General features: G+C 52.5%; 1 protein-coding gene across 1 annotated transcript in view; it reads left to right on the top strand.

The window, feature by feature from the left end:
* Positions 1–26,780, top strand: part of Ulk4 (unc-51 like kinase 4) — a 275,914-nt gene that overhangs the window by 94,576 nt on the left and 154,558 nt on the right. The window contains exons 31-32 of the mRNA XM_051202614.1: positions 7,338–7,430; positions 25,037–25,085. Of these exons, the coding sequence (XP_051058571.1) occupies positions 7,338–7,430; positions 25,037–25,085 (142 nt within the window). The remainder of the gene's footprint in view (positions 1–7,337; positions 7,431–25,036; positions 25,086–26,780) is intronic.

Genomic DNA, 26,780 nt, shown 5'->3' with positions numbered 1-26,780 from the left:
TAAGACTGTTGTGATGGGAGATGCCATTATGTATATATGTTTCTCATACTGGTTAATAATAAAGCACTGTTGGCCAATAGGAAAGGAAGATAGGAGGGACTAGGAGACAAGGAGGAAATAGGAAGTAGGAGGGAGGAGTCAAGATGGAGAGTCTGAAGAAAGCAGTATGCCGCCAGCTCCCAGGTAAGAGAAATACATAGATCAGCAGAAATGGTTAATAATTAAGGCAGAGCTAGCCGATAAAAAACAAGTAACCGGGCCAACAGCATTGTATCAAATACAGAGTCTCAGTGTATTATTTGGGGCTGGCGGCATGGCGGCAGGACAAGACCAGGAGGTGGCAGGCAAAAAAACCCATACACGTTACACTGTTGTACACGGTTAGATGTATGGTTGTGTGTTTCACATCACTGTGCCTGGTTATGGCTTCCCTCAGGCCCGGGCTGTGGTTAAATGAGCGGGTGTTCCAGAATGGCAGCCTCGCCCGAGGCGTCCCTCTGTCTGTTCAACAGTTCCCTGTCTGTGGCATGGAGGGCAGTTGCCACAGAAGAGACCGGTGGAGAGCTTGAAACGCCTTACGTAGAGTTGGATCCACTCTAAAATGTGAAATCAAAATCTAACATTTCAAGTGGGGTCTGTCAGTCCTTGCCTGACCGCTGAGCAAAGTGCATGATGGAAGCTCCTCCAGCCAGCTGCAGGGCAGTGAACTGCCAGCCTCTTTGTGTCATTCTTCAGTTCCTACAGTTTGTGTATGTGAGCAACTATGTGGTGTGTGTGTGTGTGTGAGTGCCTGTGTATGGGTGAGTGCCCGTGTGTGTGTCTGTGTGTGTGTGTGTGTGTGAGTGCCTGTGTATGGGTGAGTGCCCGTGTGTGTGTCTGTGTGTGAGTGCCTGTGTATGGGTGAGTGCCCGTGTGTGTGTCTGTGTATGTGTGTGTGTGTGTGAGTGCCTGTGTATGGGTGAGTGCCTGTGTGTGTGTCTGTGTATGTGGTGTGTGTGAGTGTGAGTGCCTGTGTATGGGTGAGTGCCCGTGTGTGTGTGTGTGTGGTGTGTGTGTGTGAGTGCCCGTGTGTTTGCCCGTGTGTGTGTGTCTATGTGTGTGTGTGTGGTGTGTGGTATGGGTGTGTATGAATGTGCACCTGTGTGTCCAGAAGTCAGAGGACAATTATCAGGAACGGATTCTCTTCTACCCTGTGAGTTTCAGGGACCTTGAGTCATCAGGCTTGGCAGCAAGCCCCTTTACCCACTGAGCCCTCTTGCTGAACCTTCTGCTCAGCTTCAAACACAGCTGAAGCCTCATTTTGCCAATGGCTCCCATCTGAGGGCTGTGGGGGAATCTGCTTCCGGCCTCGATGAGCTGTTCCTCCTGCCTCATCTGTTCCATATGGCTTCTGTGAGATGTCACCACAGACCACTGGCGTGGGGTGACAGGCATGTGCTCTGTGTTACTGCACAGGCTTCTGGGCGAAGCTCCTCAGGCCATAGCTGTTCCATGACTTCCTGCTGGGCTCTGATGGCTGTGCCAGACCCAAGCCACACCCAAGCCCCCTCCCCCTCATCTCCAAATCTCACATTCCCATTCCGTCCATCTGAGATTGAGTGGCAACAGCCCGAGATCCTTAAGGTTTGGGAGAGTTTCTCCATGGTGGGGCCATTCACATGCTCTGTGCTAGGAGGGGACAGGACCTTTGCTCCTGTAGCTCAGCTGCCCTCGGACACACACTAAGCCAGTGGCTGCCACACCCCACTGTGCTCAGGGGTGGGATTTTAACCTTAGGGTAACTAGGCCACACCACACACGCGCGCACACACACACACACACAGAGACACACACACGGGCACTCACCCATACACAGGCACTCACACACACACACACACACACACACAGACACACACAGACACACACATGGGCACTCACCCATACACAGGCACTCACACACACACACACACACACACGGGCAGTCACCCATACACAGGCACTCACACACACACACACACACGGGCACTCACCCATACACAGGCACTCACACACACACACACACACACACACACACGGGCACTCACCCATACACAGGCACTCACACACACACACACACACACACACACCACATAGTTGCTCACATACACAAACTGTAGGAACTGAAGAATGACAAAGAGGCTGGCCGTTCACTGCCCTGCAGCTGGCTGGAGGAGCTTCCTTCCCATCATGCACTTTGCTCAGCGGTCAGGCAAGGACTGACAGACCCCACTTGAAATGTTAGATTTTGATTTCACATTTTAGAGTGGATCCAACTCTATGTAAGGCGTTTCAAGCTCTCCACCGGTCTCTTCTGTGGTCCCCAGTTTTTATTCCCAAGCGGGGTCCTTTTTACCCACTTGGAATTGTGGAACTGGAAACAAGACCCAACAGTTGCTGACCAATTGGAGTAGACATTGTCCTTGTCCAGGAATAGAGGTGGGAGGTAGGTGTTTGGGTTAGCCTCTCTTTAGGGAGGAGGTTGTGGAAATGCAGGGGTGAGGTTGTGGATACAGGGTGGAAATCCAGGGGCTGAGGCTGTGGATACAGGGTGGAAATCCAGGGGTGAGGCTGTGGATACAGGGTGGAAATCCAGGGGCTGAGGCTGTGGATACAGGGTGGAAATCCAGGGGTGAGGCTGTGGATACAGGGTGGAAATCCAGGGGCTGAGGCTGTGGATACAGGGTGGAAATCCAGGGGTGAGGCTGTGGATACAGGGTGGAAATCCAGGGGTGAGGCTGTGGATACAGGGTGGAAATCCAGGGGCTGAGGCTGTGGATACAGGGTGGAAATCCAGGGGTGAGGCTGTGGATACAGGGTGGAAATCCAGGGGTGAGGCTGTGGATACAGGGTGGAAATCCAGGGGCTGAGGCTGTGGATACAGGGTGGAAATCCAGGGGTGAGGCTGTGGATACAGGGTGGAAATCCAGGGGTTGAGGCTGTGGATACAGGGCAGTGTAAGGAGTAAGGTTTTTCCTCCTGCCGCCAGTCTTGTCCCAACGCTGCGCGAGCCCCAAATAACACACAGAGAATCTGTATATGATATAATGCTGTTGGCCAGGTACTAGTTTCTTATGGGCTATTATTAACCCATTTCTATTAATCTATGTATTTCCACATGGTCTTCTTACCGGGAGCCGGCTGCCTTTCTGCTTTCTCCAGACTCCATCTTGGCTCCTCCTTACTCCTTCCTCTTTCCTCCTTGTCTCCTAGTCCCGCCTATATTGCTTTCCTATTGGCCAACAGTGCTTTATTCATTAACCCGTATGAGAAACATATTTACAGAATGACATCTCCCATCATCTCCTCTTTTCTGTCTAAATAAAAAGAAGGGTTTTAACCTTAACATAGCAAAATATATGACACAACAGTTATCAAATAAGAATCACAGTTAACACTATTTAGTCCATTAACATTTAGCAAGATTAAAAGAAACTATTCTATCATGTATCCTATCTTTGTGTGTCTAAAGTCTAAGTAACTTATCTTTAAGCTTAACTAAGGAAAACTATAACCATAACTATCTGTCTTCAACTTCATCAAAGACCACAGAAGGATAGTATATCAACTCTAGAAATGATAGAGACAACTCACTGCCTGGTCAGTCACCTGAAGTTCTTCTGTAATCTTCCATCTTCAGCCCATAGGCCATAGTGTGTCTGGCAGACTGTCTTCTTGTATTGGCAGTTTGTCAGTCACTTTTCTCTGTGTCCTGCAGACTGTCTGGCAGACTCTTCCATGAAGCAGGAATTCTGTAGCAATGTCCATCTTGAATCAGCAGTCACTTTCCTGTGGGTCCCGCGTGTCCAGTTTATACAGCATAAAGTCAAATAGTCCAGACAAGAGCAGTATTTTGCCCAAATGGCTATTTTTGCTATATTGAAAGCAAACTTCATAACGCGTTTCTTCGATGTCCATCTTCTTTTCTGACGCAGGTGGTGTTGCCAGGAGCAATTATGCCTCACTATCAAGAAAAACCCTAAACCATTTTAAATGCCATATTCTGTAGGTCTTTGAAAGGTTCGAAGAATGCCTGTCTATGTCAAATACATCTGTATATATCTAGAAATCCTAACTAACTTAACTCTAAGATTTTACTATCATAGGTAACTCTCTATAATCTGTACTAATTTATACATTGCATTTCTAAATGAGCTATATAAACACAATACCTAAACAAGAGGAGAAATATACATATCACAAAATTGACCTTAAATTGTATCAATAAATGAAAATCCACTCTAAAACAAAGTAGTCATATCTATACCATAATTCCCTTTTTACCTTTAAAAAGAATTGGCTGTGATCATTAACCATTTATAACCAAGTCCATTTAAATAAAAACAAACATTTATAGACACTATTTGGGAATTTGGGCGTCATTCTTTCCAAACTACTTCCTGCTGATAGGGGGCGCTGTCATGGGGATCCTAAGAAGACGCAGAAATCCTGGCTGTAGTCTGCAAGGCTGCCTTGTTCAAGCTGTTTTGAATGTTAGATCACCTGGTACTCTATTTCAGGGATCTGGCTTGCTCAAACCACATTAGTCTGGAAGGAATCCACAGCTTTTTATTTTCTGTGGAAATAAAAATAGAAATCCTTTTTCCCAGTAACTTGTCCTTAGACTTAAATTTTGGAGTCAAAGCATTTTTAAAATATATGAATTGAATTAATCCAGCATCATTTCCTTTAACAGTTGTTGGTTCCTCAGCAGTCAAACAATACAAAGACAATATAATACCATACAGTATCCAGATTCTCTCCATCTGTGGCTTTTTTATTACTGTTTCTTTTACTTCTATTTTATTATTTTTTGAGACAGGGTTTCTCTATGTAACTCTTATCTGTCCTGGAATTTACTCTGCATACCAGGTTAACTTTGCAATCACAGAGCTCTGCTTGCCTCTGTCTCCTGAGTGCTGGGATTAAAGCTCTTCCCTGTATTTTAAAAACCATTTTATTTCTTTTCTCTCCCAAGGCTACATATATTTTAGAACTGTAAACCGTTAGTGCTTTTTCTTAATGTGAATCTGTCTTTACTGTGAATCTTTCTCTTTTTTTTTGGCCACGAGTCTTTATCTGTTAAACAACAACATTGCTAAAATGAAAGTCATAGCTGTGTCAGCCACGGTTTATCAAAGATTGTGGCGGCTATTTTACCGTCAGCACTGAGAGCTGTGCTCACTGCCTTGGTCTACGCTGCCATCCAGCAAGCATGCTGCCAGCTTGGAGATGTGGTCACTGCCATTGCCAGCTCTCGTACACACCAATGAATTGTTAGCAGTGCTTTTTCTTAAAAGCCTTGTGGGTTTTTTTTTTTTTTTTTTTTTTTTTTTTTTTTGCCGCTTATGCTGAGTCAGGAAACCTCTCTTAAAGGAGCCCCGCAATCTACTTGTCTCTCGCAAGTCAGAGTCCAACCGAGAAATATGCTTCTACCAAGAAACCTTGCTTTTCTCTGTTCTTTTGTTTGTAAAACCCTTTTTAAAGCTTTTGTTAAATTTTAAGTGGAAGTTCTCATTAGCTACGAGGGCTCCATATGTAAGGAGTAGAGTTTTTCCTCCTACCACCGGTCTTGTCCCACCGCCGCGAGCCCCAATTAACACACTGAGACTCTGTGTTTGATATAATGCTGTTGGCCAGGTACTAGTTTCTTATCGGCTAGCTCTATCTTAAATATTAACCCATTTGTGTTAATCTATGTATTTCCATGTGGTCTTCTTACCAGGAGCCGGCTGCCGCATACTGCTCTCTCCAGACTCTCCATCTTGACTCCTCCTTCCTACTTCCTCTTTCCTCCTCGTCTCCTAGTCCCTCCTATCTTGCTTTCCTATTGGCCAACAGTGCTTTATTCATTAACTAGTATGACAAACATATATACAGAATGACATCTCCCATCAGGGTGGAAATGCAGGGGTGAGGCTGTGGATACAGGGTGGAAATGCAGGGGTGAGGCTGTGGATACAGGGTGGAAATGCAGGGGTGAGGCTGTGGATACAGGGTGGAAATGCAGGGGTGAGGCTGTGGATACAGGGTGGAAATGCAGGGGTGAGGCTGTGGATACAGGGTGGAAATGCAGGGGTGAGGCTGTCATTGTCCTGTAAGCACCCCACAGAGGTGGCTGGGTTCTGCAGGGCTGCTGGGTTTCAGTCTCTCAAAGATGGCGCCAAGGAAGAGGCAGGGGCAATGGACCCGATGTGGGCAGGGAGGGTGTGAGGAGCAAGTGGGGAGCTTCATGTCTGGAGTGAGCGGGCGGGCGGGCTTCAGTTATTTATGGGGCTGCAGGGAGGATGATACATGATGTTGGTGGAAAGGCATACGGAATGACAGTAAAAGCATTTCTGTCTCAACCTCGCAGTCAGGGTGAGTGAGCAGGCCTGGGGGAACGTCTGCTGCTTGGCCTGACTTTGGTCGTGTGTGTGTGTGTGTGTGTGTGTGTGTGTGTGTGTGTGTGTGTAAGCAGTGTTGAGCATGGAAGGGTCATACTGATAAAATGTGTTTGCAATATGACAGAATGGCACCCAGCATCCCTCTCCCGGGAAACGTAAGCACAGCCTTTCTTTCTTTTTCATCTTTAAAAAAGAATCCTCCCGTGACCCATAACATCACCAGGGCTCCGTTCTTGGGAATGCAGAGGAGGAACATATTCCTCCTCGGAGGTTAGAAGGCTTTTTCTGTGAGAATTTGGGATTCAGATGGATTCCCAACACACTGTAGGTTCGTTTAGCTGTTGTAGGAAATCTGTCCCGCAATGACCGTGACTTGCACTTTCTAATTTCTGTTCCTGTGGCTCAGAAGACATCTGGAAGTTTCTCTGGTTCCCTCAGATACAAGGATAGCGCTCCCATGTGCACAGCTCCGTGTGGGGGCACTTGCCCAGCAGGTGCAGGGAGACAGACAGACAGACAGGAGAGAGAGAGAGAGAGAGAGAGAGGGAGAGAGAGAGGAGGTGAATGGGCCCAGCAAGAGAATGCAGTGGTGCAGTGAAATGCGGGTGGGATTGTGGGATTCTTCCCTCACCTTCGTCTTTCCCCTTGTGACTGAGCTGAGCTGAGAGCCCTGGCTGTCACCGTGCTGTGTCTTAGCCAGGGATATAAGTGTAGGCACAGCCCTGGGTGGGATCCCAAAGGCGGGGTGGGTGACTCAGCGACAGCAGCACCAACGCCTCCTGCTGGCTGCACCGCTCAGTGCCGACTTTGCCGTGTCCCAAGGAGTGGGTGGCACCACCCAAGGCTCCCCTGGTCTAACCTGTGCTCACACCCAGATGTGGGCATGTTACAGCCTGTGAGGGGGAAAGCAGTCACTTCTGGAATTTTATTCCTCAGGTATGAGCACATCCTCACGGAGCCCGACCCAGTTCCCGCCTACGCTCTGAAGCTGCTCGTTGCCATGACGGAACACAACCCGGCTTTCACCAGGTACTGGGAGGCCAGCGCCGCAGCGCAGCTGCCGAGGGGGTCACTGCCCAGGTCCCCTGCTCCGGGCTGCCATCCTTGCTGCCGTCTTGGCCCGAATTCACAAGTTTTAACTCCTTACTTGAGTCTGTGCCCCCATGGGATGGGTGATTCTTCAAAGTGAGTGATGAAGCTGGGTCACGGGGAGATGGCTCAGAGGACTGAGTTAGAGTTCGAAAACTTAGGTAAAACTCAGATTCACACACGAGTGTCTGTAGCCCAGCACTCCCAGAGCCAGGAGAATCCCCAGAAGCCGGCAGGCCAGCTAGCTCAGTGTACACGTGGGAAATCGACGGAGAGACACTTCATGAAGCAGGGTAACAGAGGCCGGAGCAAGCTGGGCTTGTGTCCTGTGTGACAAGTGTGGCGTGGTGCATGTGTGGCGTGGTGCATGTGTGGCGTGGTGCATGTGTGGCGTGGTGCATGTGTGGCGTGTTACGGGGTAGGAGCATGCTGGCTCACACACAAGTGCACACATGCACATCTTTCACACACACACAACCCAAACTCTTTAAAAGTAAAAAAACAAAACTCAATACGCAGGCAATAGCATCTTTTTGTGTGCATGGTGATTTGTGTTTTTTCTTTTTTTTTTTTTTGACACTTGGTCTCACTCTGTAGTGGAAAGCTGGCCTCTAACTCCCTGTGTCCCCCAGGGCTGGCTTCAGACTGGCACCTGTCCTGCCCGCAGGCGTGTGGCGTGTGCCACTGTGTCCAGACTACAGTACACGGTTTTAAATGTCAGGGTGCCCTGCTCCTCAGGGGAGGGGCCGTTATGTCTCCGTGCAGTGTGTTGGTGTTTTTGCTCTACCTGGTTTAGCCTGTGTGCCTTTGGGCAGTGCAGAGTCCTGGCCTGTTAGGAGCTCTCAGACAATGCAGGCAGGCCTCACTTTCTTAGGGCCGTACCCAGGCACGGCACCCAGGGGGCACCAAGCCCGTGCCCCGTTCTTTTGCCCATTTTGAAGCTGTGTCGTGGGAAAGGAGCCCCTCAAGTGAGCACCAGCCTCCCTCACTTTAGCCCGTGGGCGCATCTGTGGGGCGTTTCCTGGTTGATAATCCCTGGAGGTCTCAGACCCCTGCGAGCAGCACCGTCCCCAGCAGGTGGCCTGCGTGCAACATCCCACTGCGGTTTCTGCTCCCAGCTCCTGCCTGAGGTCCTGCGCTGGCTCCCCTCCCTGACTTGTAAGATGAAATCAGCCCTTTCCTCTTGGCTTGCTTTGGCCACGGTGTTTATCAGCCACCGGAGGGGACAGGACAAGAGTGTCTTTTCAGGCCCTCACCCTTTGCCCATCTCATGTACTCTTTTCTGGGCTGGGATCAAGGCGTGGCAGGCAAGTGCACAGCCCTCGTTCCCATGAACTGGGGTCTCTCTGCACCGCAGGCTGCCCTCAGACTCGCCACCACCACCGGCAGGCCATCCTCCCCTCCAGACCTGCTGGCCAGTCTGTTCTTTAGTAAGGCTTGCACTCACTCCCTCTGCTCAGATGAGCCTCCCCACCCTGAAGAAGCAGGGACACACAGAACTGCCTGATTTTGAGAATGGTTACAGCAAGGCTTAGACGTGAACTCACCGTGATCCCCCCCCCCCATCCCATAAGCATTTTAAGCACAGGAGTCAGTGGGCTGGTTTTTTAGAAGCGGTTTGTTTTGATCTGAACATGTAAACGTTAGGATGTATTGTCTCTGTCTGAAATTCTAACAGCAAAGCCCCGAGGTTCTCTTGCCATCACGTCCATCACGTTCAAGTGCAGGAGTTGGGATTTTGGCATGTGGCCACCCCGGACAGCTCATATGTCATATGCATACCCTCAGGGAGACATGTGAATGCTCTGAGTCGTTGTAGCTTTGCATTGTGGTGGTTGATGTTTTTAAAATGTAGACTATCTTTCCTTGTTTTCTTGAAAATTGATTTTTTTGTTTAATTTATCAAAACACCTCGTTGCTCTTTGCCCTTTGCACACCATTGTGTATTTGCAGTCATGGTGATGTCTTTGCTAAACTAATATGTAAAAATTGGATTTCACTTTATGTAGCATTCACCCACCTACTCATAATATTGAATCTTCTCCTCGGTTTTTATTTTCCGCGTCGGATTAAAATAAAAGAGCTACGTTGCCGGCTGGGTATGGTGGCACACTTCATTAACCCCAGCATTCTGGAGGCAGAGGCAGGTGGACCTTTGTGAGTTCCAGGGCAGCCTGATCTACATAGTGAGTTCCAAAAGAAGAAGAAAAAACGTTGAGCATTGCACAACTGAAAGCAAGTTGGGGACGTTTATTTACACTTCCACATCACTGTTTATTTCTAGACAAAGTCAGGACAGGAACCCAAGCAGGGCAGGAACCTGGAGGCAGGAGCTGAAGTAGAGGCCATGGAGGGTGCCGCTTACTGGCTTGCTCCTCATGGCTTGCTCAGCCTGCTTTCTTATAGCACCCAGGAGCACCTGGCCAGGGACGGCCCCACCCACAATGGGCTGGGTCCTCCCCCATCAATCACTAATTAAGAAAACGCCTTACAGCTGGATCTTACAGAGGCATTTTCTCAGTTGAGGCACCTTCCTCTCTGATGGCTCTAGCTTGTGTCAAGTTGACATAAACCCTTATGGGCTGGAGAGATGGCTCAGTGGTTAAGGGCATGACAGTGTCTCTAGAGTAGCTAGGTTCAAGTCCCAGCACCCACGTGACAGCTCACGACCTTCTGTGATTTCAGTTCCAGGGGTATGATGCCATCTGCTGGCCTGTGTGGGAACTGCATGCACACACCACACACACACACACACACACACACACACACACACACACACACACACTCTACAGGCAAAACACTCATGTAAATGAAAAAGTCACATTCCCTTCGGTCTTTACTATGTCTAAGAATGTTCCTGGGGGGGAGGGGAGGGATTCACAGGTTTCTCCTGAGGCAAGTGATTTTTAAAATGGGAAGATTTTATATAACTCATAAAGTGTATATAGATATAAAATTAAATGATGACATAGCCATGACTCCGTTAGGGGCAAGGCATATTTTAAATACTAATACGCAAGAATAGCTGAGTCATTTTATTAAATGAAGTAAGTTATTTGCCTCCTCATTTGTTGATTGGCTGATTGACTGATTGACTGATTGACTGATTCTGCTTGAGAGGCGTCTTCACGTGTAGCCCGTACTGGCCTTAGATTTGCGGCACTCCCCCGGCCTCAGTCTGAGGCTGCAGGTGTGCACCGCGTGCCTAGCACCCCTCCTCCCCCAAACCACCACCAGATGCTGGGATCAGAGCCTCCAGGAAAGTGCTCAGACCTGCACTAAGCGTTCAACACGATGCCTTCCCGTCTCCCCCTTACCGAGAACCTGCGTGCAGTTTTTAAATGTGCATCCAGCAACTCTGAGGGAGGGAGAGGCATCAGAAGCATGTAGCTAGACTTTGGGTTTTGTTTTTATTTCCAGAACTTGGTTAAAAACACACTTTGAGTAGAATGCTTTGCAGTTATTTTTCTGGTTTTTGTTTTTGGACTCTCATGTACTCTAGGTTGTCCTTGAACTTGTGATCTCCCTGTGTGCACCGGCCTAGGCTGCTGGCCGGCCGCCTGTCCCTGCACCTGCTGTGTACCAGTGAACGCTAGGGGTGTGCTTTTGCGTAGTTGTTACCCTGCATGAAAAGTGAGTGGCGTTGCTTCCAGCATAGTTGCAGAGTGGTGTTTGTCGTGTCTCACTCCAGTGTGTCCTTGTTTGCTTTCTTCTCTGTGTCCGAGTGGCGTGTTGACCAATCTTCTGTTTCTGTTTGGGACCTGTGCTGAGTGAGGAGCTGTCAGCCCTAATTCTGCCAGGCGTCTGCAGGCTCATTCTGTTTCCACTGACTTGGTGGCCATGGGCTTGTGTAGATGTGTGCCATGAGAAGCGGTCTTTAAATGTTGTGTGCAGACGTGTTTCTTGTGAAATCATAACCAGGAGCCGTTTGTAATCAACACACCGATTGGACCATCACAGGAGCCATTTGTAATCTACACAGTGATTGGACCATCACTCTCAAGTCTCAAAAGAGCATCTATCTTGTCCGTATTGAGAATCAAATCACTGTCGGGGTTTTTAACTACCCCATGCCACATGGACATTTTTTTACTGTATTTATCTATATTTTAATTTCCATGTGTGCACGTGTGTAGCGCGCAAGCGGACTTGGGCTGTCTCCTTCCGCTGTGCTGGTCCCAGGGATTGAACTCAGGTCCTCAGGCTTGGCTGCAAGTGCCTTTGCCTGCTCAACTGTCTTCATCCTCCTGACACTGATTTTTTTTTTTTTTTTTAATTTTATTTTGTGGAGTTTTTAGCGGGTAAAGCAACCCTTAAACGCTTGGCATCTTGGCATTAGTACCGTCGAGGATTTACTTTCCTCACTTGTAAACAGAATCTCATCCGTGATTGCAGTAGTTTGAATGAGAGTGCCCCCACCCCACCTCACCCCTGCCCCACCCCACCTCACCCCTGCCCCCACCCCACCTCACCCCTGCCCCCACCCCACCTCACCCCTGCCCCCACCTCACCCCACCCCTGCCCCCACCCCTGCCCCCACCCCACCTCACCCCTGCCCCACCCCACCCCACCCCCTGCCCCCACCCCACCTCACCCCTGCCCCCACCCCACCTCACCCCTGCCCCCACCTCACCCCACCCCTGCCCCCACCCCTGCCCCCACCCCACCTCACCCCTGCCCCACCCCACCCCACCCCTGCCCCACCCCACCTCACCCCTGCCCCCACCCCACCTCACCCCCCTCCCCCACCCCCCCCCCCCTGCCCCACCCCACCTCACCCCTGCCCCCACCCCACCTCACCCCTGCCCCACCCCACCTCACCCCTGCCCCACCCCACCTCACCCCTGCCCCCACCCCACCTCACCCCTGCCCCACCCCACCTCACCCCTGCCCCCACCCCACCTCACCCCTGCCCCCACCTCACCCCACCCCTGCCCCCACCCCTGCCCCCACCCCACCTCACCCCTGCCCCACCCCACCCCACCCCTGCCCCCACCCCACCTCACCCCTGCCCCCACCCCACCTCACCCCCTGCCCCCACCCCCACCCTCACCCCTGCCCCCACCCCTGCCCCCACCCCCACCTCACCCCTGCCCCCACCCCACCTCACCCCTGCCCCCACCCCACCTCACCCCTGCCCCCACCCCTGCCCCCCACCCCACCTCACCCCTGCCCCCCACCCCACCTCACCCCTGCCCCCACCCCACCTCACCCCTGCCCCCACCCCTGCCCCCACCCCACCTCACCCCTGCCCCCACCCCCACCTCACCCCTGCCCCCCACCCCACCTCACCCCTGCCCCCACCCCACCTCACCCCTGCCCCCACCCCACCTCACCCCTGCCCCCACCCCACCCCACCCCCTGCCCCCACCCCACCCCTGCCCCACCCCACCCCACCCCTGCCCCCACCTCACCTCACCCCTGCCCCACCCCACCCCCACCCCTGCCCCCACCCCACCTCACCCCTGCCCCCACCCCACCTCACCCCTGCCCCCACCCCTGCCCCCACCCCACCTCACCCCTGCCCCCACCCCACCTCACCCCTGCCCCCCACCCCACCTCACCCCTGCCCCCACCCCACCCCACCCCTGCCCCCACCCCACCTCACCCCCTGCCCCCACCCCACCTCACCCCTGCCCCCACCTCACCCCTGCCCCACCCCACCTCACCCCTGCCCCCACCCCACCCCATCCCTGCCCCCACCCCACCTCACCCCTGCCCCCACCCCACCCCCACCCCTGCCCCCACCCCTGCCCCCACCCCACCTCACCCCTGCCCCCACCCCACCTCACCCCTGCCCCCACCCCACCTCACCCCTGCCCCCACCCCACCTCACCCCTGCCCCCACCCCACCTCACCCCTGCCCCCACCCCACCTCACCCCTGCCCCCACCCCACCTCACCCCTGCCCCCACCCCACCTCACCCCTGCCCCCACCCCACCCCACCCCTGCCCCCCACCCCACCCCTGCCCCACCCCACCCCACCCCTGCCCCCACCTCACCTCACCCCTGCCCCACCCCACCCCACCCCTGCCCCCACCCCACCTCACCCCTGCCCCCACCCCACCTCACCCCTGCCCTCACCCCCTGCCCCCCACCCCACCTCACCCCTGCCCCCACCCCACCTCACCCCTGCCCCCACCCCACCTCACCCCTGCCCCCACCCCACCCCACCCCTGCCCCCACCCCACCTCACCCCTGCCCCCACCCCACCTCACCCCTGCCCCCACCTCACCCCCTGCCCCCACCCCACCTCACCCCTGCCCCACCCCACCTCACCCCTGCCCCCACCCCACCCCATCCCTGCCCCCACCCCACCTCACCCCTGCCCCCACCCCACCCCACCCCTGCCCCCACCCCACCCCACCCCTGCCCCCACCTCACCTCACCCCTGCCCCACCCCACCCCACCCCTGCCCCCACCCCACCTCACCCCTGCCCCCACCCCACCTCACCCCTGCCCTCACCCCTGCCCCCACCCCACCTCACCCCTGCCCCCACCCCACCTCACCCCTGCCCCCACCCCACCTCACCCCTGCCCCCACCCCACCCCACCCCCTGCCCCCCACCCCACCTCACCCCTGCCCCCACCCCACCTCACCCCTGCCCCCACCTCACCCCCTGCCCCCACCCCACCTCACCCCTGCCCCACCCCACCTCACCCCTGCCCCCACCCCACCTCATCCCTGCCCCCCACCCCACCTCACCCCTGCCCCCACCCCACCCCACCCCCTGCCCCCCACCCCACCCCACCCCTGCCCCCACCCCACCTCACCCCTGCCCCCACCCCACCTCACCCCCGCCCCCACTCCCACCCCAGGCTCCTATGTTTGAATGTTCAGCTCATAGTTCGTGGAAGTCTTTGGGAAGGACACGGAGGTGTGTCACTGGGGGCTCTGTGATTTCAAAAGGACGCAAAGCTCTCAGCTACTGCTCCGGAGCCATGTCCGTTTGCTTTCTTTTTCAACAGTTGCCTTGGTCAAGGTGTCTCTTCACAGCAGCAGAACAGTAACTAGGAAATGGCCAAATCCATGTTCTAATTTGCTGTGGTTTGAGTGTTCTCAAAGCCCATGCACTAGGACTGCGCCTGCGACTGCTCAGGGCTGTTTGTGGGGGGTGGGACCTCCGGGAGACGCTTGAGTCAGTGGGGCGGGTCCCAGGGACTCGTCTGTCTCTGTGGGATGAGACATTGTGGGACATTGGCCCCTTTTCTGTCGTCTGCATAAGCCCCTGTTCCTTCTGGCTTCTGCCACATTCTAGGGCCTAGAATCTTGGCCTTCACCATCATAGCCACCCACTCTGGGCTTCCCAGTTCTGTCCTTTATTAATCACCCGCTCGTGGGTGCTCTGTTAAGGCAACATAAGGTGGACTAAGACATGAACGATGGGGATTTGATTTTATTTTATTAGCACTGTTGCCCTGGTAAATCTCACGTGCAATTGAGTTCATAACAACGGTAAACCGTTTCCACAGTAGCTCTTTCTGACCATCAGAGGGAGGAGCAGACTCCCCCGGGCCCTGTCCATTTGCTTCTTAAATTGGCACCGGCTGCAGCGAACCATCCCTCGGAGAGAGCAGCGCTCTGCTTCCCTAGCCTGTTTGCCTTGCCAGCCCATTGGCTCCCAGTTGCTGTCTGAGTCCTTTTGTGGCAGGACTGAACTTTTTCCAGAATCATGGCGAGGTCATTTATGTTCTGTATCTGAGAAGAACATCGTCTCAGTTTGTTCAAAATGTTAATGGTGCTTTGTTTTATGGCAAGATTCATAAAGATGCTTTTCTAGAGAAATGAAACCTGATGTCTTGTAAATGGAGCCCCCAGGAAAACGCTCAACCCTGCTCCCTGCCTCATGTACTCAGGATGTGTGGCTGTGGTCCCCGGTTACAGGGATTGGGGGTGGGGGTAGGGGCTGGGGGCCCAGTGATGGAAAATGATGATAGTGGCTGGGGTTACGTTCTCAAGAGGTCTCAGTTCCTTTGAGATGAGGTCTCCCTATGTAACCCAGGCTGCCCTCTACCAAGGTCGAGGTCCTCCCGCTTGGAGCCAGGTGGCATCTGACCTTACTGCTCATGGATGATAAATTGTTTATTCTGGAGCCAAATTCGAGTGGCCATAGCCAGAACCCAGAGTTAGACAACCCTAAAGAGCAAGTTCCAACACAGTAACAGTATTAGTGAGTTTTCATAGTGATGGATAGTGACGAAACCTGGAGGGTCACCTTCCAAACACACCGGTGGAAACGTCAGGCAGACATGTGACAGGGATGCAGGAGATGTCAGCTCCAGGCATTAGTAGCCTTCTGTGGTGGAGCTAGGGGGCTGTTTGTACACTCGTAAGGATTTACCTCATGGTTGCAGGATGTTAGGTCAGACTGCCTCTTAATAGGATTGGGCTCCGTGCTGTTTTGGTGCGATATGGTGACAGATGGTTCACAGGCTGCCTTGTGACCAAGGTTAGGTCATGGACTGCATTTCTAATGTTTCCTAATAATTGCCAGCCTGTGTGTGTTCGACAAACTTAATTTTATCTTCAGTCCAAGAAGCAAAACTGTTGAAATTATTCACAAAAATAAGAGAAGCACAAAAATATTTTAATTTTGTTAACTTTTCACATCTGAGTTCAGCCAACCTCATAGAGGAAGGTAGGTACCTTGCAGGCTCATGAGACTTTCTTTTTTCCACATCCACCCCCAAAGCCAGGGACAGACCCAGGTTAGAAATGAAACAAACCTCCCCTAAGTTTCCATTGGATGCATCGTGTCAGACATGGGTGGGAAAAAAGGATGGAGCTGGAGAACTATCTCCTGGATGTTGTGTTCTGAGCTCATGCACACACACCCACACACACGCTACCTTCCCCCCACCCTCCACACACACACACCCACACACATACACCACCTTCCCACACCCCCCACATACCTCTCTCTCTCTCTCTCTCTCTCTCTCTCTCTCTCTCTCTCGATAGCTGGCAGAGGGAGGAGATGTTATCGGCGATGGGGAGAATCCCCACGTTTGCCTTCAGCGCACCAGCATGAGATTTAGATTTCAGTGAGACAGAATTACAGCAGAGACAAGAAGCCCCTGAGCAGGGGGTGGCAGGTTCTCCCATCGGAGCTCTGGCCCTGTGTGCGGCCCTGCAGAAGCTGTGAGCCCATTTAGAAGAGGCTGATGCTACACTTGGTGCAGATTCCCTGCCCTGGGAACTGGCCTGGCCAGCAGAGTGCCTTCACCGGCGGCGGGATACTTTCTCTTCCGCAGAGGCGGGAGTTCAAGGTCATGCAAACACCAAGCAGTTACTCTGGGCCAGAAGTGGTGTGTGGTTTACAAGGAAACCACCTAAGCAGTCATTGTAGACGAAGGTTGCAGCTGTAGCTCAGTGGGTAGAAAGCTGGCTGTGGCCTCAGTGTGGACGCTTTAAAAAGAGTTCATTGTAGACAATCACTGAGAGCAAACTACAGGTGTGAAATCGTCTAGCGCAAGGACTGCATCTTCAACTGGAATCGGAAGGCGCCTGGATGTGCAGGATGTGGGATTCTCCGTGATCGTGCTGGTCTCCCCCGGACACACTGTAGGATCCTCCATGACTGTGCTGATCTCCCCCCACAATGTCTCTAGGATTCTCCATGACCTTGCTGGCCCCCCCCCCCCCGCCACTGTGGCCATGTCTCCTCCTAATAAAATTCCTGTCCACTTGTCAGCCAGCTCCCCAAGTCAGCCGGGATATGCCCTAAGTTCCGCCCTTAGTCCTCTCCGATTGAGCCACCACTTACTCAGACTTGCTCTCCTCACTTACCTTGGTGCAAGTGTCAGCATCTGTGAACCCCATGTCCAGCCGTCCGGCCGTTACGGCCCAGGGTTGCTACTTCCTGTACTCCTGTGTCTCTGGGAGGGTTGAGGGAGAGGCACCCACCACCCAGGAGCGCCGGCGAGTGAGCAGCTGACTGTGCTCACTCTGGGGGTCAGTGTGGGCCACTGCTCAGACAACCAAGAGCTCTGTCTGTCATGCTCAGGTCTCCTCCCTCCCCCCTGCCCTGCAGGTGATCGGGTTTGAGGTTCTGCCAATGGGGCGGTACGCCTTGTTAATGCATCCCAGCTTGCCTCTTGCTGTGGGTCCTTGCTTTGATTTTAGCAATTTCTTCTTCTTCTCCTCCTTCTCCTCCTCCTTCCTTGTAGCCCTGGTGATTGAACCCCAGACCCTGACACGCTGGGCGAGTGCTCCCCCACCCTCTACCCCCCCCCCCAGATCTACAGTACAGAGCTCCCAGCACAGCAGGCTGGGTTTCACTACAGTGTTTATGTATGAATTTCATGTAATTTCCATGTATTAAAAAAGACATCTTTTGATTTCTTTCAGTCCTTTAAAAAGCTAACAACGGTTTTCAGCCCCTGGGCGGCAAGCTGGCCAGGCTGGCTAGCTGGGTGTCTTGGAACCTTCCTGGCTCACCCCTCAGCCCGGCCTTTGGCTCTACCATCTTTCTTCCTCCTCATCTCAGCTAGCGAGCTTGTGTTTTAAACAAAACACTCAATTTTTAGAAATTTGCATGTGTGGGTTCATATGCTACGCGAGCTTATATTCACAGCGTGAGCACGGTGCCCATCGAGGAGGACACTGGATCTTCTGGAGCCGGGGTTACAGGGAGCCAACTGATGTAGGTGCTGGCGACCGAACCTGGGTCCTCCGCAAGAACAGGTCAGGCTCTTCACCACTGAGCCATCTCTCCAGCTCCCTGAATGTGTATTTTAACTGCCTCTCTTTGAAGGAACAACTGTGTGTGTTGAGTATGCCAGGCTCCCCTAGTGCGATCTGTGAACCCTCCGGCCTCCGGGCCTCCTGCGTCTTCCCACCGCTCTCTCTGAGCTACCTTTTGCTTTCGTCTTGTTTTTCTTCACCCCAGCCACACTGATGCGGTCTGCTGCCTTTTGCTTCTGCTGTTCCCTGTACCCCGTGAGCGGCCTGTCCTCCCCTGGTCCTCCTGCAATTCCCATCACAGCTCAGTCCACCATCTGCTGTCAGACATTCTTGTTTGTGCCTGGATTTCTTCTCCGGACGGCAGAGGACCCAGCGCCTCCCACCCTGCCCTGTGAATGGTAGAATCTCACTCCCACAGACACCTGACTGTATTGACCTGCTGTAGCACCTGTAACGGTCAATGCGTCTCTCACGCACCCTCGTGCGCAGTGCGTGGGGATCGCCGGCTTCATGTTTGTTGACTGAGTGTCGAGAAAAGGCAGAAACTTAGCCTGACCACAAGTGCAAGTAGATTCCAAGCCCCGTACTCCAAACATTTCATGAAGTAAATGGAGACCAAAAAAAAAAAAAGGAACTGAATAGCTGGTTAAACTGAACACATGTTGGGAAACGTTCATTATATTGGTTAGTTAGTTACTCGTTTATTGTTGCTGGGCTCCTATGTGGAGGCAAGGGGACACTGCTGGCAGTGTGTGCAGCTTGGGGACTCCCCCCCCCCCCCCCCCCCGTCCTTACTGCCGCTGATGCTGTGTTTCTGTTCAGTGTCTTCTCACCTCACCCTGTAGCAGGGTCATAGTCACCAGGGAAGGTCACCAGCTGCAGAACCCAGTCCAGAAAGAGGGTGAGCATGGAGCCCATGGAGTGTGGCGCTGGCCCCACAGCGCAGCACTGTGCAGTAGGGTGTGTGACTGGTGAGCCCGGGACCTCCGCTAATGACGGAGAGGAAGGCCCGGAGGTGCATCATGGCATCTGGTGTCCAGGGGTGACTGGGGGTGCCTGTGGGGTGCGGCCCACTGTGGGGAAGCCACCCTGACTGCAGCTTCCCTTCCCTTCCCCCTTCAGTGTGTGCCATGAGGAACAGCCTCAAGTCACTCAGCAGATGTGGCTCATCCCAGAGCTGGGTTAAGTGCCCGCAGCCGGCTCGGCTGTGCCATGTTAGCGTAACATAGAATTCCCTCCCGTCTTCTCCTCCTGTGTCCTTCCTGCTGGAAGACATTTACTTTTAACCTGACCAAACTTGGTCCTGTGGAAATTGTTATTCTTTCCACCATTTTGGCCGTGGGAGATTCCCAGTGTAGACTGGTGCTAAGGTTTTCTCAGAGGGTGCGGCCTTCAGCGGTAAGTTTGTGTCCCCTGGGGTGTGAACTTCCTCCAGGAAGGACTGCCCTGCTTGGTCAGATGGGTCTCTGCAAGATGAACATGCGTTTGAAACCGTGGAAACCTCAACTCTGACATTTGTGTATGTATGTGAAATATATTTTACACACACACACACACACACACACATGCACACACACGCACACAGACACGCACACAGACACACACACACACACAGTGAGATCCCTGCAATCCTCCGCAAGTGAATTAAGAAGCATGTCAAGGAAGGGCAGATGTTTGAAGGAGAAAAGCCACAAATATTATTGCTTTCATGGTAGACGACATATTGCCCTGTAACTTAACATTAAGAAGCCATTTCTTTTTGAAGCTGACTCACTGAACAAATAATTTGAAATGCTGCTTGATGTTGGAGATTTTTAATTTAAAATGGCTGTCACTGGCCCACTACACTGGTAAATTATGTAAACAAAAAAGCTTTGTTTATAGTCTACTATTCCTTCAGTCAGAATAAAAATAAAGTCTAAAACTCCCAACCGATGTTGTTGGAATGTTAAGCAACTGTGCCTCTAGCTTGGTGTGAGCCTTCGGCTCGGTGTGCTCACAGATGGGCTAGGAGCAGTGTCTCCAGAGGAGGAACTTACAATTGTTCTTTTAAAAGGAGGCAGAGGTGTGGTGGAGCTGAGTGGGGTGAGGTGGGGTGAGGCCCGCGCAGCTTCCCAGTCTCTGGAAGATGCCCCTCACCCAGCTTTACATTTACACAGTAATTTAAAGCTGTATGGGGTTATCGGAGCTGTAATTAAGAACCCTAATAAAATGACCATAAAATATAGAGAAGGTCACAGACCCCTCAAATCTGGCCCAGAGTTCAGGGTCAGGTTCAGGTCAGTGAGATTTGAAGCTTGCAAAGGACTGGACACACATGAATGGGTCCTTTGCTGACTTGGGAGATGAGGAGGACCACGTGGCAAGGGCTGGGGTAACTCTTGGAAGATATCTCTAGAGAGACATTTGTGGAGTCCAAGAATAACACTTACCCAGAGATCCTGGGGGTGGGGCAGGGAGGGAGGGAGGGAAAGGCTAGACCCTCATGACAGTCAGACGCACGCGCACACACACACACACACACACACACACACACACACACACACACACACTTCTGAGACTTGTCCGAGCTCCTTGCAGGAGAGGCAGAGCCCAGATGGTGATGACCAGGACTCCTTAGCTCTGCATATCACCTGCCATCTATTTAAACCCAGGCCTCGGGTCAGACTCTGAAGATGGACTTGGGGGTCCCTGGACCCCTTGATTTGTTAGTCTTCACATTGTGGTCTCCTTGAATAAATCACCCTTTTCTACCTTTCACTATTAATTATTTCCTTGATTGGTATAGGGGAAGGGTGGCTGAACTTAGCTTATTGGAACTGTGTGGGCCCAGGCTCTGACCCTAAATTAAACTCCAGTTACAGCAGGAACTTACTGGGAGTCTTTGGCTGGTAACCAGAAAGCATATGGGGACCCGAGTCCTCCTGCAGAAACTTGACCCCTCTGAGGGATGCCCCAGGCATGCATAGCTAACTGCATGCCCAGAGAGCACAGAGCCCATAACTGGGCACCCTTCAGCTCTTAGTTGGTGACAAGCTGTTATGTGACCACAGATCGTCATGGGTCACTGTCTCTCCAGTTCTGTGAACCGCTGCTACTCGGACTGAGGGTTCTCTCTACTTCAGCGTCACAAACGGACGCTGAAGAAGTATGTGTTCCACAAAGACAGCAGCGTAGACCTTTCCCACCTGGGCCCACAGTAGCATGACTATGTCACGCCACCGGCAAAGGGGTCTGCTCTGGTTTCCATCTCTTTAGTTGGAATGCTTCTTACCCAGGCTTATTGCTTGGGCATTGGCTCTGGGTTCCCAGCCACCATGCCGTGTCCAGGTCCCATAGAGGGGACATGGTAGATGCCCCAGCAAGTAGAGTTAAGCAAGGATATTTTAAACCACGTGCAAGACTTGTGAGTGGGGTTCTTTCCCATACCCTCAGCTCTCCTAGGCACCCATCCCCTGTCTTCCCAGCTGTGGCCTCAATCACTGGGGATCGAAGGCAAGGCCTCCCTTGTGCCCTTGATCCAGATTTCTGGCCCATGGAGCCTATGGACTTTGGAAAAGAATCGTCTTATGTAACCACATTTCTAGTAGTTACTTGTTTCCCTAAAATACCATAACAGAAGGGGAAATTACAGATGACCAGCCCATGCCACCTCATGGGTCAAAGCAATCACTACCCTGTCTAGATTCAGGAGGCAAGGCCTGTCCCGGGGACAGCGCAGATGCCTAAGATGGAGAGGTGGGTGGAGGAGGCCCTGGGGGAAGCCGTGTTCCTCCTGGATGGAGCTGGATCGTGGTTCCAGGCCTTGGCTTCAAGCATCTTGCTTCTCTCATTGCTGGCCTGGTACCTAATGGGAATGACTTAAGGATGAATGATTAACTTCAGGCACTTTTTTATTATGAAGGTTTTCCTCTTGTATGGTAATTGCATGCATGTAATGTATCTTGACCATGTCCACCCCAGCTCCCTCTTCTACTCCTGGGCCCTCCCCCTCCTCCCCTCCCTCTCACCTTACACCCTCTTCTTGCTTTGTGTAACACACGAGTCTGACTGTGCTGCCTGCCTGGCCTCCAGGGACATGAGCATCCCCAGCCAGGTACCTTTGACCAGGTTTACAGTGCCAGGCAAAAATTTCCTCCTGCGAGGTTGGCTTCACATCCAACCGGAGCAGGTCTGGCCCCTGCTCTCTACATCTTTGAGTGTGACTTCTTAGATTCCATGTGTGTTGTGGAATATTATTTTAAAACATGTTGGATTTGTTTATGGCTGTGGAAATTTGTTTAGTGGTGCAAAGATGTATTGCATTCTTTTATGCTGCATCTGTTTAACTCTGTCTGCCTAAAACATATGATTGATCTAATTAAGAGCTGAACGGTCAACAGCTAGGCAGGAAAGGCTAGGCAGGGATGGCAGGCAGGGAGAGGAAACGGGAGGAGAAATCTGAGAGGAAAAAGGAGCAAGAACAAGGAGAGGAGGTTGCCAGGGGCCAGCCACACAGCCAGCCAGTCAGTCAGCCAGCCAGCCAGTCAGCCAGTCAGTCAGCCAGCCAGTCAGTCAGCCAGCCAGTCAGTCAGCCAGCCAGTCAGTCAGCCAGCCACACAGCCAGCCACATAGCCAGTCAGCCACACAGCCACCCAGTCAGCCACATAGCCAGTCAGCCACCCAGCCAGCCAGCCATACAGCCAGTCACACAGCCAGCCAGCCACACAGCCAGCCAGCCACACAGCCAGCCAGTCAGTCAGCCAGCCAGTCAGTCAGCCAGCCACACAGCCACCCAGCCAGCCAGCCAGCCAGCCAGCCACACAGCCACCCAGCCACCCAGCCACACAGCCAGCCACACAGCCAGTCAGCCACCCAGCCACACAGCCACACAGCCACCCATCCAGCCAGTCAGCCAGCCAGCCAGTCACACAGCCAGACACAGAATAAGAAAGAAATAGAGAAATAGAGAAAAATAAAAGCCCGAAGGCAAAAGATAGATGGATAATTTAAGAAAAGCCAAGCTAGGGCCAGGCACTCATAAGTAAGAACAAGCCTCCGTGTATTCATGGCCAGCCCCTCAAAGAATAAAGAGAAAAACTAAAAGCAAAACAACCAACAGCAGTGAGGTCTTGCAGTGTTTTCTTCACTGAATATGGCATCTCCCCTTGAGCACCAGACAGACCGGCCCTGTCCTCTTGATCCCGCTGCTTCAGCCTCCCCCAGTCTGGGATTGTGTGAGCCTGGCCACCACGTGCAGCCTCCCGCAGTGCGCAGTGCGTGTCTCTGCCCGATTGAGCATCGTCACCAGCGACAGCTTCCGTCCTTTGCCTTTGCTGACTGGCATCCCGTCACATGCCCAGGTCACCCCTCCGTGCTCTTACCCTCCGTGAGGGGAGGAGTGTGGTGATCATATTCACTTGTGCCAACACTGTGTTTCAGCCTGGGAAGTCCATGTCTCTTGTGCCCATTTGGAGAATAAAGTTTTATTGGTACCCAGCCTGTCTGTTTCAGCATCACTCACGGCTGCTCTCACGTTACTCTCACTGAAATGCCTCTTGTTAGTTTCACAGACACTTCTTGTATTTGTGTATTATCGCAGACAGACAAGCTCCTGGGTGTGGGGAGATACTGCAGCCCTGTTTCTACCTGCCTGGTACTGTCTGATTCAAACAGTGTATGTCTACAACAGAGGCAATATGGTCGACTCATTCCACAGAATAGATTCTAACAAGATATTTTAAAAGAGCATTTTTTTGAGATTTATTTTTAATAATTGTGTATGGTGGGCGTATGTGGTTGTGTGTGTAGATGCCTACAGAGGCCGTTGGATCCCTTAAAGTTGGAGCTAAAGGCCACTGTGAGCTGCCCAGTGTAGGTGCTAGGACCTGAATGTGGACTCTCTGCAAGATCAGTATGTGCTCTTAACCACTGAGCCATCTCTCCAGCAGCCAAATATAGGACCGTTATTAACCAAAGTAGAGCTTTAGCCTGTGGCCCCAGAGTGGCCCATTTGGAGAATGAAGTTTTATTGGTTCGCAGCCTGTCTGTTTCAGCATCAGTCACAGCTGCTCTGAACGTTCTTTGACCGAGCTATGGTTGCTATAGAGACTGAGAGGCTGCACAGCGTCCAGTACCTACTGTCTGGCCTGTCACCGGAGAAGCACCTACCCTACCTTGGACTAAAGGGGTGCTTAGAAATAGAAACACTGTTTCACTTTGTTCCTTAAAATTACCTTTTGTAGCTCTCAGTGTTATTACCACCGAGCTGTGTCCCCGGCCCCAGATTGTCAAGCTTCGTAAACCCCGAATGACTTGGATAGTTCTGGTTTCATCTGGCAACTTTCTCTGAAATCTCATGAAATAATTATTCTGTTGTAACTGATGACAATTTGTAACCAGATTTGACGAGAGAAAGTGCCTAGAGTAGACTGGGTGATTGGTGTCCAATTTTTTAAAAATTAAAGGCCATTAAAATTCATTGTGCATTAATTTATTTATGCTGAGAAGACAGCTAACAGGGCAGAGATAAAAAATGACGGTGTCACATGCCAGTGGTTCTGCGTGCAGTGAGGACCAGATACATTATTTCACCCGGCATTACCTTGGTTGGCTGTCTTTATAATGATTGTGAATTTTAATTAATTTCCACATTAAAATAGCAATAATATGATGGCCACGAAGATGTCTCATGTGATGTGTGATTGCTGGAGTTCTGTGTGTTAAAGTCACCATGTATTTACTTAGACTGTTTCTCCATCAGAGTCTGAGTAGTTAGACGGGGGGGGGGGGGGGGGGGGGGCTTCTGCCACCTGTTAGGCTAGCGGTTTGAAGGTGTACTAGCTCACATGTACTCACCCCCCCTTTCCTCCCCCCACAGGCTTGTGGAAGAAAGCAAACTGGTCCCGCTTGTTTTTGAAGTGATTCTGGTAAGAATGCAAGTGTGTCTTCTGGAATTCAAGTGAGCATTTCAAGTTTTAAAGTTGTGGGGTGAATTGTCGGGTTGTCTCTCTAGCCCAGACTCTGTCTTGTCCTTAACTTCATCAGGCCTCTTCTCTCAGACCCGCGCAGGATGCCACATGCTCGAGTCTCTAGATCGGCCCTTTGAATGCAGTTTGCATTTTTATTTCTGTTGAATTAAGCAATGTGTGTTTTTTTATTCTTCCTTTCCTCCTTCCCTCTCTCCCTCACTCCCTCTCTCCCCCTCCCCCTCCCCCCTCCTTCCCTCTCTCCATCTCTCCCTCCCCCCTCCCTTCATTTCTTTGACTAGAGTCTTACTCTGTAGCAGCATGGCTCCACTCTTGGGAATCCTCCTGCCTCAGCCCCTGAGTGCTGTGCTGGGTTATAGGTGTGTCCCACACTGCCCAGATGATACCTACTTTCTAGCACAGGACACTACCTGGTCTAAGGCTGGCTCGTGGAGGGTGACTCGGCTCCTGAGGCACTGGTGTGTAAGCCTTTAGCGTGGACGCCGCCCATCAGATCAAATCTTTGCTCTGTGGTTCCTGTGAGGAGAATGAAATGTCTTTCTTTGTGAAGAGCCTTCTCACATCCGGCTGATCCGAGAATTGGGCTGGAAAGAAAGAGGACAGAGTGTTGCCAGCCAGGGGCAGGTTCCCTTTTTTACCAGTACCCTAACCTGCAAGGCTCAGAGATGGCTCAGGGCATGGGGAGGGATGAGCTTCTCTCGCTCATTTCAGACATGCCTGCCAACTGTGTGTCTACGTGGGAAAAGCAAACCAAGCGGCCCCTCCTCAGCCCTGGCCAGGGGGGCTGGTCGTGTCTCCTTGAAGGTGTCTGTGGTGTTCAAGAAAACACCACACCACACGCTGGGGTGCGCACAGAGAACCGAAGGCCAGTTCTCAGGGTTCTGACGGCTGGGCAGTTCCAGGCTCAGGCCTGCGGAGGGCCCTGCTGTGGCCTCACAGGGCAGAGGGTGGGGAAGCAAAGACCGGGCTTTGTGGCGCCCCCTAGTGGGATGGAGGACTGGGGAACTCCCAGTCGGCTCTTAGAGGCACGCCTCCTAGTGCTCTGACTCACATCACTTGCATCGGCCCTGTGTGAGTAGAGGCGAGGGTAGGCGTGTTACTGAGCATAGATGGGGGCCAGCTGTCAAGGGCTACACGGTAAGTGCCATGTACAAGGTTGGAGGAATTGCTCAGTATGCTAGAAGGGGGTCCAGAGGCAGCGCCAGAAGGGAGAGAGGAAAGGGAGAAGATGTGTGTTGTAGAGCAGCCCAGTGGGATTTGTAGGGGTGGCCACGCCCTCCCTATGCGTGTCTCTTGTGAAGACTGATCTTGGCGAAGTCTGCCTGAGTGTGTCTGTGAGGGTCTTTGTTCCCAGAGGGGTTGAGACACAGTGGACAGCTTAATCTGTTGATGAGTTAAAAACTTGGAAAGACCGTTGGAAGGTGGTGGGACTGTGGAGATCTTTATCGAATTCTGACCCTTAGTCTGTGTCCTGCCGCCATGGTGGGGGCTTCTCTATCATGTGCTCCCTAGAGACAAAACCTCCTGGAACCATGAACAGGACAGAACTTTCCTCCTTGGATCCATGTCTGAGGTTCCCAGTCAGCACGACTCCTTCCGCAGAGGCAGAGGCAGAGGCAGAGGCAGAGGCAGGCA

Source organism: Phodopus roborovskii, unplaced genomic scaffold (assembly GCF_943737965.1).
Source record: "Phodopus roborovskii unplaced genomic scaffold, PHOROB, whole genome shotgun sequence".
Taxonomy (NCBI): Eukaryota; Metazoa; Chordata; class Mammalia; order Rodentia; family Cricetidae; genus Phodopus; species Phodopus roborovskii.
The sequence above is the reverse complement of the archived record's forward strand: the minus strand, read 5'-3'. Positions and strand labels throughout refer to the sequence as shown.